Source organism: Larimichthys crocea, chromosome XIII (genome assembly GCF_000972845.2).
Source record: "Larimichthys crocea isolate SSNF chromosome XIII, L_crocea_2.0, whole genome shotgun sequence".
Classification (NCBI taxonomy): domain Eukaryota; kingdom Metazoa; phylum Chordata; class Actinopteri; family Sciaenidae; genus Larimichthys; species Larimichthys crocea.
Window position 1 is genome coordinate 16,581,530 of NC_040023.1, and position 20,428 is coordinate 16,601,957.

At 40.7% G+C, this 20,428-nt stretch overlaps 3 protein-coding genes across 11 annotated transcripts in view; 1 reads left to right on the forward strand and 2 right to left on the reverse strand.

Moving 5' to 3' along the window:
- adam22 (ADAM metallopeptidase domain 22) overlaps positions 1 to 7,855 on the reverse strand; it is a 61,789-nt gene extending 53,934 nt beyond the window's left edge. For 2 of the 6 annotated variants that reach the window (XM_027286409.1, XM_027286408.1), the window contains exons 1-3: positions 7,170 to 7,852; positions 6,726 to 6,889; positions 3,235 to 3,311 (exon numbers count right to left, since the gene is read on the reverse strand). In XM_027286409.1, the coding sequence (XP_027142210.1) occupies positions 3,235 to 3,311; positions 6,726 to 6,889; positions 7,170 to 7,266 (338 nt within the window). In that variant the 5' untranslated portion in view covers positions 7,267 to 7,852. Of the gene's footprint in view, positions 1 to 3,234; positions 3,312 to 6,725; positions 6,890 to 7,169 lie in introns of all 6 variants that reach the window. The other 4 variants (XM_027286412.1, XM_027286407.1, XM_027286410.1 and 1 more) reach the window with 4 other exon arrangements.
- An 876-nt stretch (positions 7,856 to 8,731) lies between these two features.
- Positions 8,732 to 15,385, reverse strand: dbf4 (DBF4-CDC7 kinase regulatory subunit). Of its 3 annotated transcripts, none has more exons than XM_027286938.1 (13): positions 14,938 to 15,385; positions 14,685 to 14,780; positions 13,516 to 13,688; positions 12,908 to 13,099; positions 12,738 to 12,788; positions 12,581 to 12,650; positions 12,416 to 12,492; positions 12,278 to 12,323; positions 12,096 to 12,141; positions 11,874 to 11,999; positions 11,429 to 11,522; positions 10,685 to 10,800; positions 8,732 to 10,595 (listed from the first exon to the last, which is right to left on the reverse strand). In XM_027286938.1, exons 2-13 carry the CDS (start codon positions 14,743 to 14,745, stop codon positions 9,764 to 9,766), a joined length of 1,884 nt encoding a protein of 627 aa, XP_027142739.1. In that variant the 5' UTR covers positions 14,746 to 14,780; positions 14,938 to 15,385; the 3' UTR covers positions 8,732 to 9,763. The 3 variants fall into 3 exon arrangements, with proteins under 3 accessions (XP_027142739.1, XP_027142740.1, XP_027142738.1); XM_027286939.1 differs by having other exon boundaries at positions 14,685 to 14,784; positions 14,909 to 15,385; XM_027286937.1 differs by having other exon boundaries at positions 14,685 to 14,784; positions 14,938 to 15,384.
- Positions 15,386 to 15,578: 193 nt separating this feature from the next.
- On the forward strand, positions 15,579 to 20,428 carry slc25a40 (solute carrier family 25 member 40). Of its 2 annotated transcripts, none has more exons than XM_027286941.1 (10): positions 15,579 to 15,788; positions 15,939 to 16,043; positions 17,368 to 17,427; positions 17,522 to 17,628; positions 17,794 to 17,861; positions 18,089 to 18,213; positions 18,722 to 19,005; positions 19,133 to 19,214; positions 20,009 to 20,089; positions 20,185 to 20,428. In XM_027286941.1, exons 2-10 carry the CDS (start codon positions 15,944 to 15,946, stop codon positions 20,316 to 20,318), a joined length of 1,041 nt encoding a protein of 346 aa, XP_027142742.1. In that variant the 5' UTR covers positions 15,579 to 15,788; positions 15,939 to 15,943; the 3' UTR covers positions 20,319 to 20,428. The 2 variants fall into 2 exon arrangements, with proteins under 2 accessions (XP_027142742.1, XP_027142741.1); XM_027286940.1 differs by having other exon boundaries at positions 15,582 to 15,788; positions 15,936 to 16,043.

The window sequence follows — 20,428 nt, forward strand, 5'->3', positions numbered from 1 at the left end:
TGTGTGTGTGTGTGTGTGTGTGTGTGTGTGTGTGTGTGTGTGTGTGTGTGTGTGTGTGTGTGTGTGTGTGTTGAGGATGATTAAAAAGAGAGGCAACCCCCCATCCTGTGCACATTTTCACTTCAGCCCAATGAATGGTAAATTGTAGCCGGCCAGTGAGATGGAGGAGTAAGAGGTAGACAAAGACAGCCAGGAGGAATCGAGACCCCATGACCCACCAACCCCCTCCTGGCCTTCTCTCTATAGACTGTCATACTTCAGATGGGTGGCTCGTGTCAATATGGCACGTTGCTAATGAAAGAGCTAACGACTACAGCACACACATTAATGCTATTAACTGATTATTGTCACCATGCAGGACACACATTATTTAAATAAAATGTCTCTGTGGTCGTGCTGTTCTCTCAACCCTGCCTCTTTCACAGTGCATGCTGGAAAACTCTGCACAGGGTAATCAGGTATAATGGATGGGTGGGTGGATGGATGGATGGATGGATGGATGGACGGATGGATGGATGGGTGGGTGGATAGATGGTCTAAAGGAAGGAAAACATGCAAGAAAAAAGGTCAAATGTAAAAATAAAATACACAGACAGACATTGCCATAGCCACACTGCTAGCATTCCTACAGATTTGCAGGTAAGGGTTAGGTAAGATGAAATTTACATATAACCACCAACACACGTACAAAAAGCACATGCTTTGAATTCACAAAGACGTATGACTTTATAACAAGACACCGACACTCCTATTACTCACAGTCTACAGCCAAACACTGACTTGAGGAAAAGATAAGGCGGCCCAGCGAGGATGATAATGATGCTAATACATACTGTAGCACTGGAGATGAAAACACACCTTTCCTTGTTTGCTCATGGCAGCAATTAAAAACAAAAAAATGCACAGCAGCAGACTCACTCATTGATCAAAATGAGAGATCTAGGTTTTGTAACTGGGAGCCAAAAAAACAATGTTGGCCCATTCAGCTAAAGTACCTCCTACTCCTGTACCCACACACACATCAACTGGATTTATTCTGTCTGGCATGAAAGCTATCTGTAAACAAAATCAGTGTGGCTGTCAAGCGGGAGGATCAGTTCACAGTGGAGTGTGGTAGAGGATGGTGATGAGGAGAGTAGAGGGCATAAAGAGGAGGAGGAACCTGGGATGTATTCAAAGAAACTGGAGATATGCCCCTGTAAGGGACAGAAAACTTGAAACTGGGACAGAGGCAGAATAGAAAACTAGAGATAAACATTTTGTCATTTAAATGTCAGCAAATGGCGGAAAATCAATTCCTCAGAGTTACCAAAGCAAACTGCTTGTTTTGGCCAGCAATAGTCCAAAACTAGGCAGCAAATTCTCACATTTAGGATCTTTAGGCAATTGGCAATTTACTTCTTTATTACTTAATTAATAATCAAAATAGATAGTTAATTGATTTTCTATCAACTGACTAATAAACTTTAGCTCTAAATACTAAAAACAAACTGCAAGTAGCAGAGACGACAACAGAAACTGTTTCCAGGGAACACTAATACTTGAGCTGGTACTCGCTTCTTGTTGCCATGATTTGTGAAGTGATTGCAGTTGGCTATCAATAAGTGGTGTTGGAAAATGATTGTGTTTTGGTGGGACAACAAAGTCACCCAGACGAGTACAGGTGTGTTCATTTAGGGTCCCCTGGAAACTGTTATCGTTGACGTCTCAGCTACTTGATGATGTTTTCTGTGTGTTTTCTTCAATACATCGATCTCTCAGATCAGTTTACGAACAAATACAACAAAGAAAAGCAGCAAATCCTCACAGCTGAGAAATGTGGATGACATATTTGTTTGTATTGGCTAATTGATAATTGAGGATTCAGTCCTACAAGAGAAAACAGATGAAAGTCACACAGTACATTGCTCTACTGCACTGATCTCTCATTCATATTCAGAACCACACATGTCAAACTGTTGCTAAGAGCTGTCTGGTTGGAGGCTAATACACTCTCTGGAAAGCTAAAAACGGGACTTCACTTGAGTGTTTCCTTTTCAGATGACACTCTGACAGACTTTTTGCAACACACCCTGTTAAGAAATTATGGGAAAGGACGTTGTGAGCACACAATGTCACACAGATGAATAATGACTCTATCACACCGAGCACTGATTAAAGTACGTGTGCATGTGTCACAGCTTGTGTCTATGTGCAATTATATCCATGACTGGTTGATGTGTCATGCACTGCGCTGCAGGCTTTACAGACACATACCATCTAAACCTGGGAATTCCTCTGATGTAACGTTTCCCCGGGGAGTGACGCCCCTGTGACGAAGAGGCAGCATCACTTTACGTGTGCGCCAAGTTCACAGGGTTTCTGTTTTGGGGGTAAATGAGACAGACATGAAACAGAAGACAGAGAAACAAAGGTTTAAAGAGGATGATGCCAAAAATGGTGGTTTTAAAAATGTATGAGGTGGAGTCGAAAGGAGAGTGAGAGACGGAGTAAGAGGGAGAAAATAACGAGGGAGAGAGAGTTGCTCGCTTTCCATCAGCAGTGCTGTGATCAATATCAGTGTCTGACAGTGCAGTGCTCCAGCCTTTACCGTAAATCACTTCCTATTATGATGGGTGCTCTAAATCACACACGCACACAATAACTGAGCCACAGCAAACATACAAACACACACACACACACACACACACACACAGATGCATATACCTGCATTCATATAATGGCCCACTTCAGCACACACCAATATTAGATATTTATGTCCTAAGAGTGTATTCCCAAAAACAGGCAATAAACAGCACTAAAGGAGCAGGAAAATATGACTTCTGTCCCGCAGTACCACAATGACCAGCTTCAGTTAAAATACTGAAGTCAGCGCTAGATTAATGTGCAATATGTGCTTGGGGATTTTCACTAAACAAGAACATAAAGTGCTGTTCAAGCCTGAGAGACGTATGACTCCTGCTGGAATCATTGCAACAAGCAAGTGAAGTCATTTCAGGAACCTTTAAGGAATAAAGTGTGCCTTCATTTACAGAAAACAAAACTGTCAGCTAAGGCACAGCAAGCTGAAGCTACTAACACAGCCGCAATGAAGACATCAATCTGAAGACAGACACAGAAAATAGATAGGCAAAGGCTAGCTAGCCAGACAGATAGCCAGACAAACAGATAGCTGGCCAGGCAGACACAAGAGATAAATAGCTACGCAAACAGATTTAATAATGTAATACTCACTGATTCAGTTCCACATCCAAGATGAATTTTCTGCCAAAGGCATCGACTTGAAAGCTTGCTTGGGCCACATGGTTCACCTAAAAAAGACAGAGAAGACAGATTATTTACCATAACTAAAGGCAGCCATTATCACATTCATGGATCAATTCATTTTCATATGCAAGGATCAATTCTCATCTACATTGGCAGATGGCTCCATTGTCTTTAAGCATCAATCAAGCAGTTAGAATAAGACTGTTGTCATTAAGCCGTCAAGGTTTGTCTTCTTCTGAATTTTAATTTCTTGGAAAGGATCTCACGTAACACAAGCTACAGATCAGAAATACAATTTATGTAATACCCGCTCACACACACACTTAAGTAAAGATGCATGTGGGCAACATAATGTACCTTTACTTCGATGACTGTTCACTTCTATGTTTACCAGACTGGTTTTGTAACAGTTTCACAGAGACAAGGACTCACTGAAATGTTTAATCCCATACTGAAGAATGTTTTTGTCTGGCAGCGATGTACAGAAACACAGAAATTCACACTCTTTCTTCTCTGACTGTGATTGATTTAGGTTAGGGGGGTGAGGGTCTGATTCATTCCCAGCTCTGGGCACATGTGGTACAGGCTTCATTACACACCCTTGAGTGAATGAGAACTCCCCACAATCATTCCTGTGCAGGTCCAAGGGAGTCCCAGAGCTGAGCTAAAACACAGCTCACCCTCCCCCAGGCTCGGCCCACGGGCTACCTTTATTACAGACCGGACACTGCATGACAACAAGAGGAGGAGGGGGGTGCATGTGTTTTTTTGTTTCCGTTTGAGGAAGTGCCGCTGTGCTCACCCAAGGACGACCTTAGCCTGTGAGGTCCCCATTGGCCACGGACTCTATTGTTCGTAGGAGTGTGTCTGTGCGTGGTCAATGCATATATGAGCGGGCATATAAGAGGTTGTGTGGGGGTGTGGTTGTGTGTGTGTGAGCACGCACAAAGGGCAATCCCTTTCCATGGCACACTTGTGATGAAATCTAATCTGGCAGACTGGATGCATGATGGGAGGAGGTACCAGTAATTGTGTTTAATGAAAGCACATCCCAGCTTGACTGAGCCGAGCCGATATTCAGAGGCCATCACTGACTCTTCTTACATTGATTTCTGAGTTATAGCAAGTCTGACTTTCCACTCATGACTGTCCAAAGTGCTATCAAGCCACCACACGCACAGTTGCAGGAAGGCAAACATACAGACCAACACACACACACACATCTGCATGCTCAGACCGATTCTACTTGAAGCATGTATTTTTCCACCAAAACATCACTAGCACTTCGCTGAACTCCCCACTGCTCATTCAGTGACTGAGACTGAAAATAGGCAATGCAACAGAAGTCTATAAATAACTTCCTGTGTGTCACACATTTTCAGAACTATCTGACAGATTTGTTTTTAGGCTTTTGATCTAAAAACAGCCAATAGCTGATCAAACTTTGCACAAGTGACATCACGGCTGATTGCGAACCAGATTGAACTCTCTGGAGAATAAGAGACATGGAAAATAAAAAAAATCAAAGATGCCTTTGCCTCCCTCCTCCTCCTTCTATCCTAGACCTATTTCTCAGTTGCAATGTATATTTTATAGCTTAATTACAACTTTGGCACCATTACTGATTGCCTGTATGTGAGTTATTTTGATAACCATGAGCGGACACAATCTATTTTTCAGACAGAGTAAAATAAATACATCTCCCGTGCTGTAAAACTCAGAAATTACTCATGAAAATGTGATTTTTAGCCAAGATGTGACATGGCTTGAGCAGACCTTCATGAGAATCAGTGTGCAAAGTGATGCATCGCTCTGCAAAAATTTGGCTCTGCCTTTAAAATCCAGTTCGTGTTATGTGACAAACCGATGATGGAGATCAGTATCAGCTTCAAAGGGAAAATATTAAAATGATATCTGATGGCAGATGGTTCCTGTTAGCTTGTTTACCCATCGGGCTTCAGCTCTGTCTGAGGTGTGAGAGAGACAAAGGGTTAGCGCCTCCCTGCATGCTACCATCTGTAGCCCTCTCCACTCTCTGGGCGCTCTGAATAGGCTAGCCTACACAAGCCTAAAGCCGCACAAATTAAAAACGCATGACAGGTTTGGACAATGCTAATTGACTCATCTCTTGAAATGAACCCAGCAGACACGCTGCTTCACTGAACTGAGTCAGTGAACACAGTTACTGTGATTATGATTATTACTGCACTGTATCGGTTATTTCAAATGGCTCCGGTAGGCTTTCCCGTCAAACAACACTGTTGTCCACATCGGTTTTAGATAACTAAAGACTGAATTTTGCATAATGTCGTTACATGATAGATACAGTAGTGGTCATGTCAAAACATACTGAAAAACAAAGTTTAATCCATGCATAGCCTACTTTACTACTAGCCTACAATGTTTTGCAGGCGTCCAAACACTGGCTACAGTAGAACATGTTAAATAACTGTAAACTTATGTATATATTTATATAATCTTTTAAATGCATGAACTATTTTGGGACTCAGTCCCGCTTTAGAACACATTACCTGCAGATTAGCATGGTAAATATTAAGATATTTAACTAGTGGAGCCCAAAACAGAGCAACGTTTTTAGATCAATATCAATATCAATGTTTAAAAGCTAAAGGAATCAACTAATGATTTATCAAGATTTTTAACATGCACAAAGAATGATCCATCAAATTTGGTTAGCATCGACTGCATACCAAAGCAGGAGATTTAGCAGTTGAAAAATAAACTAAATTAAACTGGTGACACTGTTTCTAAATGATCTAAAACACAGTGTATCTTTACCATTTCTACTACTCCATCTTTGACTTATATGCCGATACAGATATATTCATGATGAAGCCAAAATCTGCTGAGAATATCGTCCACTCAGATATATCAGTCGAGCTCTAACAACTAGTGTCTGGTCACATTCATTCATGAATTCAGTGGAAAAATGCTGCTTAATGGGATATGAGATATGAGCTGTTATAGGTGAGGCAGCTGCTGGGACAGTCAAGATGCAAGTTATCCCTAAATTATTAATCACTCTGGTTGGCCAGATGAATACAGCTGATGTTGTCCTAAACGTGCAGTGTGAACAGAGTAAACGTGACAATGGATATTTCACAGATTCACATGCAGGGGTCTGTGTGTTTTTTTTTGTTTTTTTGCATATGCAGGCAATGATGACCCATATAGCACCTGCAGACTGTCTAATTAGTGCGGCCTGTTCCTGCCTAAATGTTTCAAGCTTCTTCTGTTTTGCTTGTAATTAACTAATTATTAATTTCCCTCTCTGAGGACAAGGGCAGAGGAGGAGATGAATCAATGCAAACATAAACAAGCAGAAAACAGAGAGATATCTCCTGAAGGCATCTTCTCCAGCACACACAGCCTTGCATGTAGACACCTCTCTCTCTCTCTTCTCCATCCAACCTGACAACACTGAAAACACCGTGTACCTGTGCAGAGGAGCCGGAGCTGGCTTTAACCCTGGTGCTGATCTCGTCCTGTGTGATCTGGCTGTGGTTGTGTCTGCTGTAGAGCAGGCGGAGAGGCACCGTGTCCTCCTTCCCGACGAACCTGCCTGCATCACGAAGAGCCTTCAAGCTCGACAAGGCGTCTCCTGCACAGAGAGAGGAAAACACCGATTTCATTACCAGCCTGTCCCTCCGTGCAGGAGGTGATATAGAGACGCATTCATCAACAAACCCCACGTCTGAAATGTCGATTGGTCCTGTTTGCTTTGATAACATGAAACAGCTACAGGCTACATGCATATTTTAGATGTAAATCATAAAGCTTGGATTAAAAAAAAACATAATAAACACAGGCATATTAGTGGTGATTTAACGCATTTTGTGCATGATATTAATTCATACAATATCTAAAATAGCATCGATTACCATTTTGGACATCAGGGCTGCTCTGGTGACCGACGTGCATCAATCCATAGACGCACAAAAGGGAAATCCACCATCGCGGGCGCATCATCGGCATCATCACCTTCCCCTCTCTCTCTCTTGTTGGAAATTAAAAAAAACAATGCGGTATTCCAGGAGCAGGCTCTCAAGGGGGTCCTGCCTTCGCTAGGGGAGCTTGAAGCCGGGGCTGGTCGTCTGGTTACCGTAGTCCCTCTGATTGGGGGCCATCGGGGTCTTTACGAGTCTGAACGCCGAGCGCGTCTGAGCTCACCAAGACCAAGAGGATCAGCAGCACGGAGGAGGCAGGGAGGAGAGTGAGAGGAGAGGAGGAGAGGCAGGATGGATGGATGGAGGGAAGGAGGAGGAGGAGGAGAGGACTGGGGACGCCTCCTTAAAACACATCAATATCCAGCGGCTCACTGCAGAAACGCCTAATGCATAAATATGAGCGAGCATTGGAGAAGGGATGGAGAGAGGAAAAAAAAAGGTGCGGGCCAGGCCTTCCTCCAACTGGACCGACAGGGATGGTATGAACGCCCGCCTCCTCCTCGCTCCTCCATGTTAAATTGCTGCAGGAGCGCCATTCCTGCCCAATTCTGCCTGTTATTATTATCATCATGAGTCACTCCATCTGCCAGAGCTCCAAAAACAAAGGGAGAAATTGATGAATTCCTATGTGTGTATATGTGTTTTCTTTATAAATGTTCACACCTTTCCTGTTATTTAAACATCTTGACAGTATTATTTCACAAAAAAATAAACAGTGTATACTTAAAAATAAGGTTTTTCTCTTATTAAAGCTGCAACAATAACAAATATGTTAAGTTCTGAGCCAAAACATCAAATAGGATCATCTGTTTAGGGATGCTTTTTTACTTTTTTTATCTATCTATCTATCTATCTATCTATCTATCTATCTATCTATCTATCTATCTATCTATCTATCTATCGCATAGCAGCATCAACAAAATCTTTCATATTACTTTAACACTTGACCTACACCAATGTTTTTACGTGTGTATACAGCAGATGTTTAAACCCAGTGTTGATTTGCCTCAGAGCCACGCAGCAAATCTTACTGAATTAATGAGTTGATGAGAATGAATTGTTTTTTTTCACCCCTGACGCATAATAATTGTTTATTCAAAGAGCTAATGTGGCTTCGAGGCATGAGTTCAATCTGGCACAATGTGAAAAAAAGTTTGAAGATTTTAGAGCCAGTTAATGTTTGTGATGGATGGAAAACAGACAGTTTACATCAAGCGGCAACTTTGTGGCATCTAGCTGCGAGACTGCAGATCACAACCGACTGAATACCGCTCGCCTCACCCTTCCAAATGTGTGTGGAAACATGGTAGTACTGACATCACACATACACTGTCAATTCTTTATACTGTCAGTGGTTTACATCCACTCAAAACAGCTTCTTTGGGATAGCTGTAGCAAAGGAATAACATACCTAACATTTTGCACAATGATTTATGTGAATAAGGTGTATGGACTCTAGCTGCTGCAAACCTGAAAAAGACAAGTGTGTATAGAGAATGGACAGACCTTTAATGTTTAATGGCTTACAAGTCTCATGTGTGAGGCAGGAACAGTTTGTACACTATGATTATAAAAGCACAGTCAGGTTATAATCTGTATTAGAGGTGCAAAAAATGACAATAGTGCCAGCATTCAGTGCTGCCTTTTTATTCGCAGTATTTCTGTGCTTGTGTCTTGGAACACATTGTTGCTCATCTTCGTCTTAATGCCAGTAGCACAGAGACTCCCACTTGACCTAGTGCATCCATTTGAGAGCACGAGGGAGAACAAGGGCACTATGCTAATGCACTAAATGCAGGGAAAAAGGGAGAGCTAATGCATCAGGAACGAAAAAGAAGCACAAGGCAGGTCATGAGAAGTGCACTTACGAAGAATCCTAAAATGTCATATAGAAAAGGTCAAGCGAGTACTTCACATTTAAATACATATGCAACCACTTTATGGATTTTATATATGAAAACAATCTGTTCCTCGTGACTGGGAAGGTTCAAGTAATCTTTCTCTAGATTACTGTGTAAAATATTATGAATAAAGCTGCCTTATTCCCTCAATTTGATGCTCATATGCACTATGATATATTACATAGACTTTAAAGTGGCAATAAAGGATATCAACCGTCTAAAAATTATTTAAAAATACATTTGTTTGGTAATGTAATATCTGGTTTAAGATCCACAGATTACTGCAACACAACTGTCTTACACACGGTCCCTTCTTAATGATGGTTTTTAATATATTTCTTCCAGTCCACTTTGACAGTGTGTTGTTTAGAATATAAATACCAAGTTACCAAAATACCAATTTTGGCAGCACGAGATGTGTAAAAGCCACGGTAATGAGAAGTAGAAGTATCATCGTACGCTGGTTTACCTATTTCAAGGTGTTTCAACAACAAAATGCCACAGAACATCAACAGCTGCCTTTCATCTGATATGAATCAGAAGAATGTAAAGAAAGTCACAAATAAGCCATCCATGGCACAGAATGTGTTATGGGGACAGTATTGGAAAAGACAATAATATTCCAGTTTATTCCTTCAGTTCATTTGTCCCTTCCTCGTCTGCAAACCCCAGAAATTCCACATCCATGTCATCACTTGACTGAAAAATCTCCCCAAGTCTTATCAACGAGTTGTCCAGACTTTGCCTTGTATGCTCAACGTGTGGGTCCACTTTCCGTCTTTTGCGTTTATAAACTCTGACCCTCCTCTGTATTTTCCGAACAGGAGACGTGCTTTGTGTAGGAACGCTTGCTTCTTCGTTTTCTGAGAAGTTGTTTTCAGTCATTTTGTTGGGTGATGCGTTTCCGTCCTGAACAGCCTCAAGCACTGAGGAATTCTGTTTCCTGACAGACTCTTGCTGATTTGTTACAGCGTTGAGGCTTTTTAAGGAAACATCAGTCTGTACATTCATATTTTGTGAAGTTGAGCTATTCATGTAGTCAGTTATTATTTGGTCCACTGTGTCAGTCTGAGGAACTCTGGAGGGAACAATGGTAAGACCTCCAGAGGGTGCTGTTTCCATCTCAGGCTGAAGACTTCGAGCTTGCCGAGCTCTTTGAGTCTTTGAAGTCGATGAGTTCTGTCTGCATGGACGTTGATTTGGGAGATATTTGTGTTTGGAACTGTCTGAGTGAGTGTTACAGCTCCTCCTGTCCCCCTCTCTGTGAATCAGAGGAGGAGAAGCAGGAAGTGATCCGATTTTTGAAGTGTGTCCTGAATAAGATCCCTCGTGCCCATCGACGGTCCGGTGCTGCTCTTCTTTAATAATGTCTGTGGTATTGAGATCTCCCCTGTGTCTTAGCTCAGTTTCCCCACATGGTCCAGGAGCAATCAGAACAGAGGAAACGCTGCACCTTCGTCTGATAGGAATCAGAGAAACAATTATATGAGTCGAGTGGAAGTGAAATATAAAAGATCGGATGTGTCAAAACGAAGATGAACTAACTACCTTTTAACTTGGGTTCTGATGTGAATGAAGTTGCAGTGCAGGGTTGACACCAGTTTATCCACTGACAAGTATTTGTCACTCTTGGAGAAAGTCTTGTGACGTTCACTTTGTAGATGCTGAAAGTACATTCTTAAAAAATTAATAAAAATCGCAGAGTTAAATAAATGACAGTTACAGCTGTCCAGTGGAGGCTACTAAACACACAATTCACTCTACTGGACAAGCAACTAAATCATCCTGATGAAGTTTCTCTCGTATGACAGTAGATAGAACAGTTCAGAGTGAAACAAATCGTATTAGAGACCTTTAGAGCAGTTTGATTGAATCAGACAATAGACGCACGGGAACTGAAATTTGCTCTCCAAGTTGTTAAAGGCTGAATTACTAGCTAACTTGTGCATAAAAATTAGGAACAACAGAGTAATAAAGTTGCTTTTGTCAACCAAGCAGGGATAAATAGTGACTGGTCGTATTGTGTTTGCTGCTGCAGAGAACATGAAGTTCTTGTTTATGAACATCACCACAACATCTCACTGCCATCCTTCATGAGCTGAGTGAGCCAGACCACTGTGTTAGTTACCAGTTATGTGCGATGATAAATTGAGATAGATAAGGAAACCAACTTGGTTTGGGCTCTCTAGCCGTGCCATGTATGTTTTGGTTCATGTGGTAATACCATAAATTAATGTATTGGTACCATTGGATCATGGTATTGTACTTTTGTACTTTTACAAATGTACTTACCGCTGTGACGTTTTCATATTTGATCATACAGCACTCGCAGTAGCCACTTCGTTTCTTGTCTCTGTTCTTCTTTCGGCCGTTTGCTCTCTCCTCACTGGAGCCCGAAGGTTGCACAAATCAAACCAAACTAAGATTAAAACTTGTATTTCTGCATTTTTAAAGAAGATTTAATTTTTTTAAAGATTTAATTCAGTCTTGGGGAATAGCTCCAGAAGAACCATCTCAAAATAGTTCAGACAAGCACTTTTCAAACCCTCAAGTCTCTTCTCAGGTGAGATACCGAATGTCACAGACTGAATTTACAGATACATGTTTTCAAAAGTATGAAATGTTAGTTTCAGTGGATTAAATATGTTAACTGATAATTCTGAGCTAAGTCCTTATGACATGCTATGCCGTCCTCAAGTTAAGTTAGCTATAAACAAAGCAGAGAAAACAACCATACCTGTGTCCCCGCTGTTTGTTCCCAGGAGGATCCTTGTCCTCGACACAGAAGGGACTACCAGGAGCAACACTCTGCAGGTTGAACTCAGGCATGTTTGGCATGGTGAGGTAGATTGGACGGTAGTGTCTAAGGAAGAGACAAGAAACATTTCATTGTGAATAGATGTGAACAACTCAAAGACAGCAGGTCGATGTCAGTTTCTTTTAACCTACTGTCGCTTACCTGCTTGAATCCTCAACCTTGACGAAAGGTTTACTGATCCGACCCCCTGGAACAAACATCAGTGATGTCAATTTAAATTTACAAAGCATCCCAAACAATACACATCTCTGCCTAAAAAATAAAAGACAGACAGAAACTTCATGAGCTTAGAAAACATGTTCAGTTTGAAATGAAACTTTTACCTTTGCATTTCTGAAAGCCTTGTTTTGCTACTGACTCAGCTTTGACCTATAAAGAATGACAAAATTCAACAATGTTAAACCAATTCAATAAACAAGTAAAAATTTTTTTACATAGCATTTAAGAATCTGTAAACTTACACTTGTTTTGACAGCAGTGGTGGCAGGACGCTGGCTGCTTACAACCTTCTTTTTCTTCTGAACATATGCCATTATATCTGCAAGGCCATAAAATAAATAAAACTACAGTGAGTCATCGTTTATATGATACATTCAAATTATCTACAAAGTATCTGTACAACATACCATCGATATAGAGGATTTTCACACCCCACTCCAGGGCATTTGACAGGATCTTGTTCATTTGTACCCTCTTCTAAAAAACAAACAAGAATGTGTTAGCACAGAAAACCACAGAGGGCATCACAGTCACTCACTAAACTCATTCGTGTACTCAACAAACCTGCTCTTTCACCACTCTCTCCACCAAAGACTTCCCTCGACTTGTGACAAACTGCAAAACAATGAAGAGAAAAGTAAAACCTAAGACAGGAACAAAAATATCTAGAAGGGAATAGCACTGACAGACATAAAAACATATCGTGGCTGATGAAACAATGAAAGTGAACTCACTGTGTCGGTTTGGCCCTTTATGTTGTCCCCATGGTCGCCAGGTCGGTGCGGCTTTGAGCGAGGGTGAGGTGAACTCTGTCCGGAGTCTGGGCTGGGGACAGGAGAGTCCTGCCTGAGGCAATGCACATATCTAGCCTCCCTCTTGTTGGATACCAGATACTTAATTTCCTTACTGAAGAACTTCTCAACAGTCTGAGTGACAAACATGAGAAAACGGGATAAGGATGAGGGAAACACAGAGTGAACTACAGGGTTATGGTATAAAGGAAGCGTGTCAGAGAGAATCTACAAGCTAATCATCATAAATTGTATCCTAATGATCACCATAGTTCAAAAGTTGAATTATGTCAGTCTGTAATAAAGTGCATATTCATCCTTTTTATAATACTAAACACATAAAGAGCCAGTCTAGATTAAGTGCAGAGGAGAAAGGCCAATGAAGCTGCAGGGCTGAGAGGGATGGTGTTGTGGGCAGAAAATGTAACGTAATGTGTAACGACAATGTAACTTCATCGATATGTTCAGCAGACACATGAGAAGTGACAATTTCAAACATTTCTAAGAGCCAAAAACAGAAACAAAGAGAAAAAAACATGTTTTTATCTCACCCCTCCCAGTTCTTTGATGTCTCTCTCTAACGTCTCTGCTGTTCGGTTTGACGGCAGATCCAGGTAAAACACTTTGCCGGCAAAAGGTTTGACTTGGGCAGGAGGTGACATGAGCAGAGCTGGCTTAGCTTGGCTCGGTTTTGCCTTGTCACCAGCAGCACCGACACCTTTCCCTAAAAGACAGACAGTAAAGTGACAGGATGAGAGAGAGAGGAAGTGCAGATGTAATCTCAGCTGAAAGAGCTTGATTAAGTAGTGATCAACCACAAAGCATTCATGTGACTGATTGATCGGCCATTTACCAGGCAAACATCGAAACATTTAATGGTTACAGCTTCAGAAATACAAAGAGTGGTTTGTTTGTAATCAGTGTAAACATTAAACCCTCTGTGCCATCCTGTTTCTCAGTATTGTAACTCTACCACTGACTATTAGTCGTATTAATTAGGCATTTAAGAAAAAAAAGAAAACATATGTTTTTAGCCTGGCTTTCATTTAAAGTGCCTGGTTATTTACTGCTGAGCTTTTAACGCTCAATCATCCCCTGTACTGTATTTATTCACCTGATGGATTTGAATTGACTTTTAACATTTTATTGCTTTTATTGTTACAGTTTTTAGGACTTACTAAATTATTGTTGGTTTCTATGCAATGGTTCCTAAACTTTTATCATTGTATGGCCAAATTCAATATATGTATAATCACTGTTGTCCATTTCTGTTTTTAGTTTTTGGCTCTGTGAAGCACTTTGGGATGTATGTTTGCATGAAAGGTGCTATAAAAAGGTGTACGCATTAAATACAGTAAATAAAGTTGTATTTGCATCCACTGGGTACATGTCACTATTGTAAGTAACTCCCTTTTGTTTCAATTAAATAGGTTTTATATCAAGTTTTAACTCCAAATCAAGGATTCAGGATTTGAGTATTGAGGGTTGTCAAGTCAAGTGAAGTGAAGTGAAACGAAAAACAACAAAAAATAAAGGGCTACATAAAGTGTCTGTGATGTACAAAACCTTCTGAAACACAAATAACTGTTAAAATCAACTTGACTTTATTTAAAGACAGCCTGTTTGAACTCAAAACAGTCACTAACTTCAGTCAGTGGTGGTAATAACCTTTTATTAGCTTACTAATACAAACAATACTGGTATTAAATAATGACATTACCTTGCCAGGTGGGTGCTGTGTGCCTCTGGTTGCGTCTTGGCTTCATTTTATTCTCTTTCATTGATCAAATGTTTTCTTGCCCTCAGCAGGAAGTCCCTGTCTGTCCCGTGTGTAAACAATGAAATGGTTATTTACAAACAAAAGCACAACGAGTAAGTCAAACAAAGCGTCTCAGTATTTATAAATAAGCCATGTAATGTTAGCTGAGGCTTGTTATTTCTCACTTGTTCAGTAACTTTGAAAATCGTCTCACCGTCTCTCGACAGACAGCTTTGTCGGTTAGCGGCTTTGCTCGACTATCGCTACATTATATCGTGAGCTGACGTTAACAGACGACACAAGGACTGTGTCGGCATGTTTGTCAGCACGGTGTGTCCATGAAAAGTCGGTTTTTGCAGCTGTTTAACCAGCTGTAATGAACTTCCTCAGTCACTGACGTTAACTTCTCTAAACGTCTCTTTCCCGCTTTAAATCCAATGGTGGACGAAGACTACGCTGCCATGTTTGATACTATCCTACAACGGAAACGCTATCGCGTTTAAAAGTTCCCGACTTGGACTCAGAGCTGTTTTGTGATTACACTAGGTTTAAATCCATATTATATATACTCGTGAACACAATCCCTCTGTATCCGACGGATGTTACTGCCCTTCTTCCTATTCCTTGGAGAAACTGAGAAGCGGTGGCGGTTGACGGAAACTCTTCAAACCTGGCAACACACCGGAAACAAGTAAACACCCCCTTTGTGTTTGAATGTGATGACTCGACGCTCGTGCTATCAAAATAAAATAAATAAACACATTAAAACCGCACGTCGACAAATTATTACACGGCTAATATGTTTGATATACTACATGCGAACGTGTTTTATATTCTTTATGGCATTTAATGTGATTTAAAATAGTAAAAACCTCACGAATGTGCTCTGTTTGAAATTCATATTACGTAATATTTATCATCATGTAACCTTAATGTTTGCTGTGTAAAAGTGTGGAGCAAGCTACTGGACTGTATCCACGTGTTGAACCTGCAGGACAATCACTGTCATACTGTCGGAGAAGTGAGTTCATGGAGGACTTTGTTGATGCTGAGGTGCTTTAGCAGGTACGACTTTAACCAATGAGCTAACTCTGGTTAGCCTGAGAGCTCTGTTCATCACAACCACGTTGATGTGTCTATGGCTGGTTCTTGTGTACGTGATAACCTGATGTACAGATGATTAAGTTACGTCTGTGTCTGTGTGTTTTTAAGAAGAAAGCATGAGTGGTCAAAGTCCTGCTCCCTCTGCCAGTAATGGCATTACTCCACTCCAACAGATGGTGGCGTCCTGCTCTGGAGCCATCCTCACATCTTTATTAGGTGAGACACCCTGACCCATGTGAAGTCTTTTTTCCCCCTTTTAAACAACTACACTGCTGTTTTCACTTGTTTTAGCTCTTCTGTAATTTATCATAACACTTTATTTGTTTACCTTTCCTTCCAGGTAGTCACTGGTTTCCATGCAGTCTAATACTTTATGAAAATTAAGTTACTAAAATTTACAGACATTGTGGAATATCAAACCGCTCAAATAATGTATAAAGCTAAAAAATAATGTTTACCAATAAATATACAGAAATTATTCATTATACATGAGGGGAGTTATAATTTAAGGGGGGAAATAAACTTTAATCTAACTTTAATTCAGACAAAGAGGAGGGTTTTTGTGTTTCAGTTAGTGGGGGGAGACTATGGAACAGGCTGACCATGGAGTTAAAGCAAAGTCCAAACATGAAACAGTTTAAAATGAGGTACAAAGATTATTAAGATTACTATTTTTAGGAGGTACAGGGATGGGGGAGGTGTTCGGTAGCACTAAGGGTTATGAGGTTATTGTCTCCTTTGTTTTGTGTTTTTGTTTTTTATTGTTTCTCCTTGTGCATGTGTATGTGTGTATTGTATTAAGTGTATATGCAGGTTTTATTTTGTTTTATTTTTTGTTTTGTTTTTTGTAATACAAAGTCAGGGATATATTCTATTTATCTGCTGTGTGAACAGTGCAAGTGAGGGGTGCTGCTGTGTGAGCTATAACCTTCATAAAGGCTACAGGGCTATTGTATTAGACTAGTTAGGTTACTAAATCCAACCCATAGAAAAACAAACAGGTGTGGTGGAAATAATCATGTGAATGTGTGGTGGCTTCTGTTTTTATCTGGTAGCTGGTAGAGTGTGTGCCCCATATACAAAGCGTGAGGCCTGTTCCTATGTGAAACACATAGCTCATATCTTTACACTCGCTGGCATGATATTGACTTTTTGTGTGTTTCTCTCTGTCGACCCGGGTTAAACTCCGGCCTGTGTTGTTTTTTTGGGTTTTTTTTTGCTGCGTATCATCTCTCCCTGCTTTCCTGTTTGTTTTCAGTTGTCCTAAATATAAAGGTATAAATGCCCCCAAAATGTTGCTGTTACGGTTTCAAACTTTCACACTTGGCGTTAGGGTTATGGTAAATAAAGGCTACTTGGAATGAAAACACATGCACATTTTACCTCACTTGACATACTTCACATTAACTAGACAAATACAACAAGTACAGTGGATCTACATTTGGCATAGAAAGGCATCACATTTGGCAACATTTGTACAGTGTCAATCATAAGTCATCGTCATACGTCGAGACTCATGATAAGTTTTTGTTTTTTTCAGTCACACCTTTGGACGTTGTGAAGATCAGACTGCAAGCACAGAAAAATCCCTTCCCCAAAGGTGTGTGAGTGAATATGAACTGCATTGGTTTAGTAAATGTTATTAATCCGGTAAATGTTGGCAAACCACGTGTATTCTTTAAAATATCTTTCAGGGAAATGCTTTGTCTACTGCAATGGACTCATGGACCATTTATGTGTGTGTGAAAACGGCAACTCCAAGGCCTGGTACAAAGCTTCTGGACACTTCAATGGCACACTGGTAAAAAAAATCACATACCTACTCACTAAACCTATATTACTAAACTATAAAGGTTTAGAGTTGGTAGTCAGGGAAGTTTCTTATGCTGTATTGACTGCGTGTAAAGAAGAGCTGTGTAGTCCTGTTGTGATCTTCTTACACTGACTCCACTCTACATCTCTGCAGGACGCCTTCGTCAAGATCATACGTGGTGAAGGAATAAAGGCATTATGGAGCGGTCTACCTCCAACCCTGTGAGTGTGAAGTGTCCTGTGTTAGTCCCTTATCACACTTTCTTCTGCTTGCTCTCCTCTCAAAGCAGAGTGGTCTACAGTTGTGTAGCCGATAGCTGATGCTTGTTAAGAATGCCTTTGTTTGAAGTTTTGCCGTTAATGGCAAACCACCTAAGGTTTGCCTGAAGGCTAATTACCATAGATTGATTTATGTAATACGTGTTATTATAATGGAATTTTCTTGTTAGTGTGATGGCAGTCCCGGCGACAGTGGTCTACTTCACATGCTACGACCAGCTGTGTGCAGCGCTGAGGGTCAGGATGGGAGACTACGCTCAGGAGGCTCCTCTTGTGGCCGGAGCTGTCGCTAGAGGTGAGCTCACTGCTGTCACATCACTATGGAGAACAGCACCAGGTGAAAGGGCATCTATAATTAGAGTATGAGTTAATTCCAGCATGTTTAATTTATTTCAGTATTTTAATAAGGCTGGGGGTTTAATTTCCAGATTAATTTTCAAGGGCAGCCACCCATAACTGTTTGCCCTACTGACTATCTGTAATTTCATCCGACTCTAAATTTCATTTTGTAACATCGTCTGACACATTTTGACCCTGACTTGATTCAACTTTTTTTAATAATGGCTCATGAGATATTATTAAAAAAAAGGATTATTACAATTTGCTTGATGAGAATTCAGTAAGAGATGCACAGCCTTTTTCAATTAAAATGCCCCGCCATTTAAATGGATTTCAGTGACAATATAGTTTCTTTAACTCCCAATGTCGTTGTTACCTGGTGCGTTTAATAGTGTTGCAACAATATGATTTTTATGAGGAGAAGCTGTATTTGTGAGTTGAATGTTTTCTCTTGGTTTCCCCAGTGGGTTCAGCGACAGTCATCAGTCCTCTGGAGCTGATCCGTACGAAACTGCAGGCTCAGAAACAGTCGTACAGGGAGCTGACTAACTGCATCCACTCAGCAGTGCAGTCAGAAGGCTGGCTGTCTCTTTGGCGGGGTTTGGGGCCCACACTCCTTCGAGACGTGCCGTTCTCAGCCATGTATTGGTACAACTACGAGAAGGGCAAGAGCTGGCTGTGTGAACGGTACAACACCAGAGAGCCCACGTTTTCCATTACCTTCATATCTGGAGCTGTGTCTGGCTCTGTAAGTGCATCTACACAGCATTCAGCTTTTCAAGCTGTGGATGAGGATATCGACAGAAAATATCATTCATAAGTAAACCGGAATCTAATAATGAATCGAGTAATTGAAACATTTTCCTTTCTTTCAGATTGCAGCAGTTGTAACGTTACCTTTTGATGTTGTGAAAACGAGAAGGCAGATGGAGCTGGGAGAGCTACAAGCAAAGAATTGTAATTATGGCATTATTTCTTCTTCTATTTTAGTAGTAAATCCCTCTAAATGTTGTACATCAGTGGATTCCCAACCAGCAGTTCATTTAGCCTAGGTGGTACTACAGTTGTCAGCTGGTATGTGGAAAGATAATCTGAGAAAACATAAATTATGATTTGGTAAAGGAAAGGAAGTGGAAACGAGGAAAATCAACACATAAATAGGATTACAATTTGGTGTCTTTTGTATATTTAATGTCATTGTAACCAGGGATGATCCATAAACTATCACCTACGATAAGATGACTGCGTCTTAACAAAAAGGGCTGCGTTTAAAGCATGTATAAACTAGTTTGCATGCAAGCGGAGACAGTGATCTGGATTAAATTAAGTGATAAATGGTTGAAACATTCAGCTATTGATCAGTGTGTCTTTTCATTACTAATTTGGATTCCTTTACTCCAAGAGATTGTTTCAGTAGACAATATAAGAGATCCCAAAGTTTACAAACATGCCATATATGTCGGGCTGAATTTTAAGTCTAGGACTAAAAACTAAAACATTATATAGCCTCAGTGAACAGTTGGAATAAGCTGATACATATACATGTATAGCATATATGTGAGTGTTTTTCTTACATTAAAGCTACTTAAGGGGAAACAAAAAGTATTGAGAGGTGAAATGGTTTAAAATCAGTTCAAATAAACACTATTATACACAATATTATGATAATGATGGGTGGTGTACGTTCGACAAACAAGGTTAGGAATCATGACTGAACATTATACATGTTGAGTGTGTCTTTGTCTTCTCAGTGTCTTGTCAGGTCTCCAGCTCCACCTTCAGCGTGATGACTAGGATCGTGGCACAGGACGGCTTTGGTGGACTGTTTGCAGGTGGTTACCTTTGAGATATTTTGTGTATCATTATAACTACATCTAACTAAATATCACGTAAACACTCTCCTCCTCAACTGTTCCCTCTCTGACAGGTTTCCTCCCCAGGCTGATCAAAGTGGCCCCGGCCTGTGCCATCATGATCAGCACTTACGAGTTCGGAAAAGCCTTTTTTCGCAAACACAACCAGGAGAGGATACTCAGGCCGATGCAGACCGGCAACACCTGAGTTTTTCTGTCATTTCTCTCCAAACCAAACACCACCATGACTACTGCTAGACTATACATGGAAGGAAAAGGCTCATGTTGCCAAATTAAAAACACAATAAGTAGTGGAAG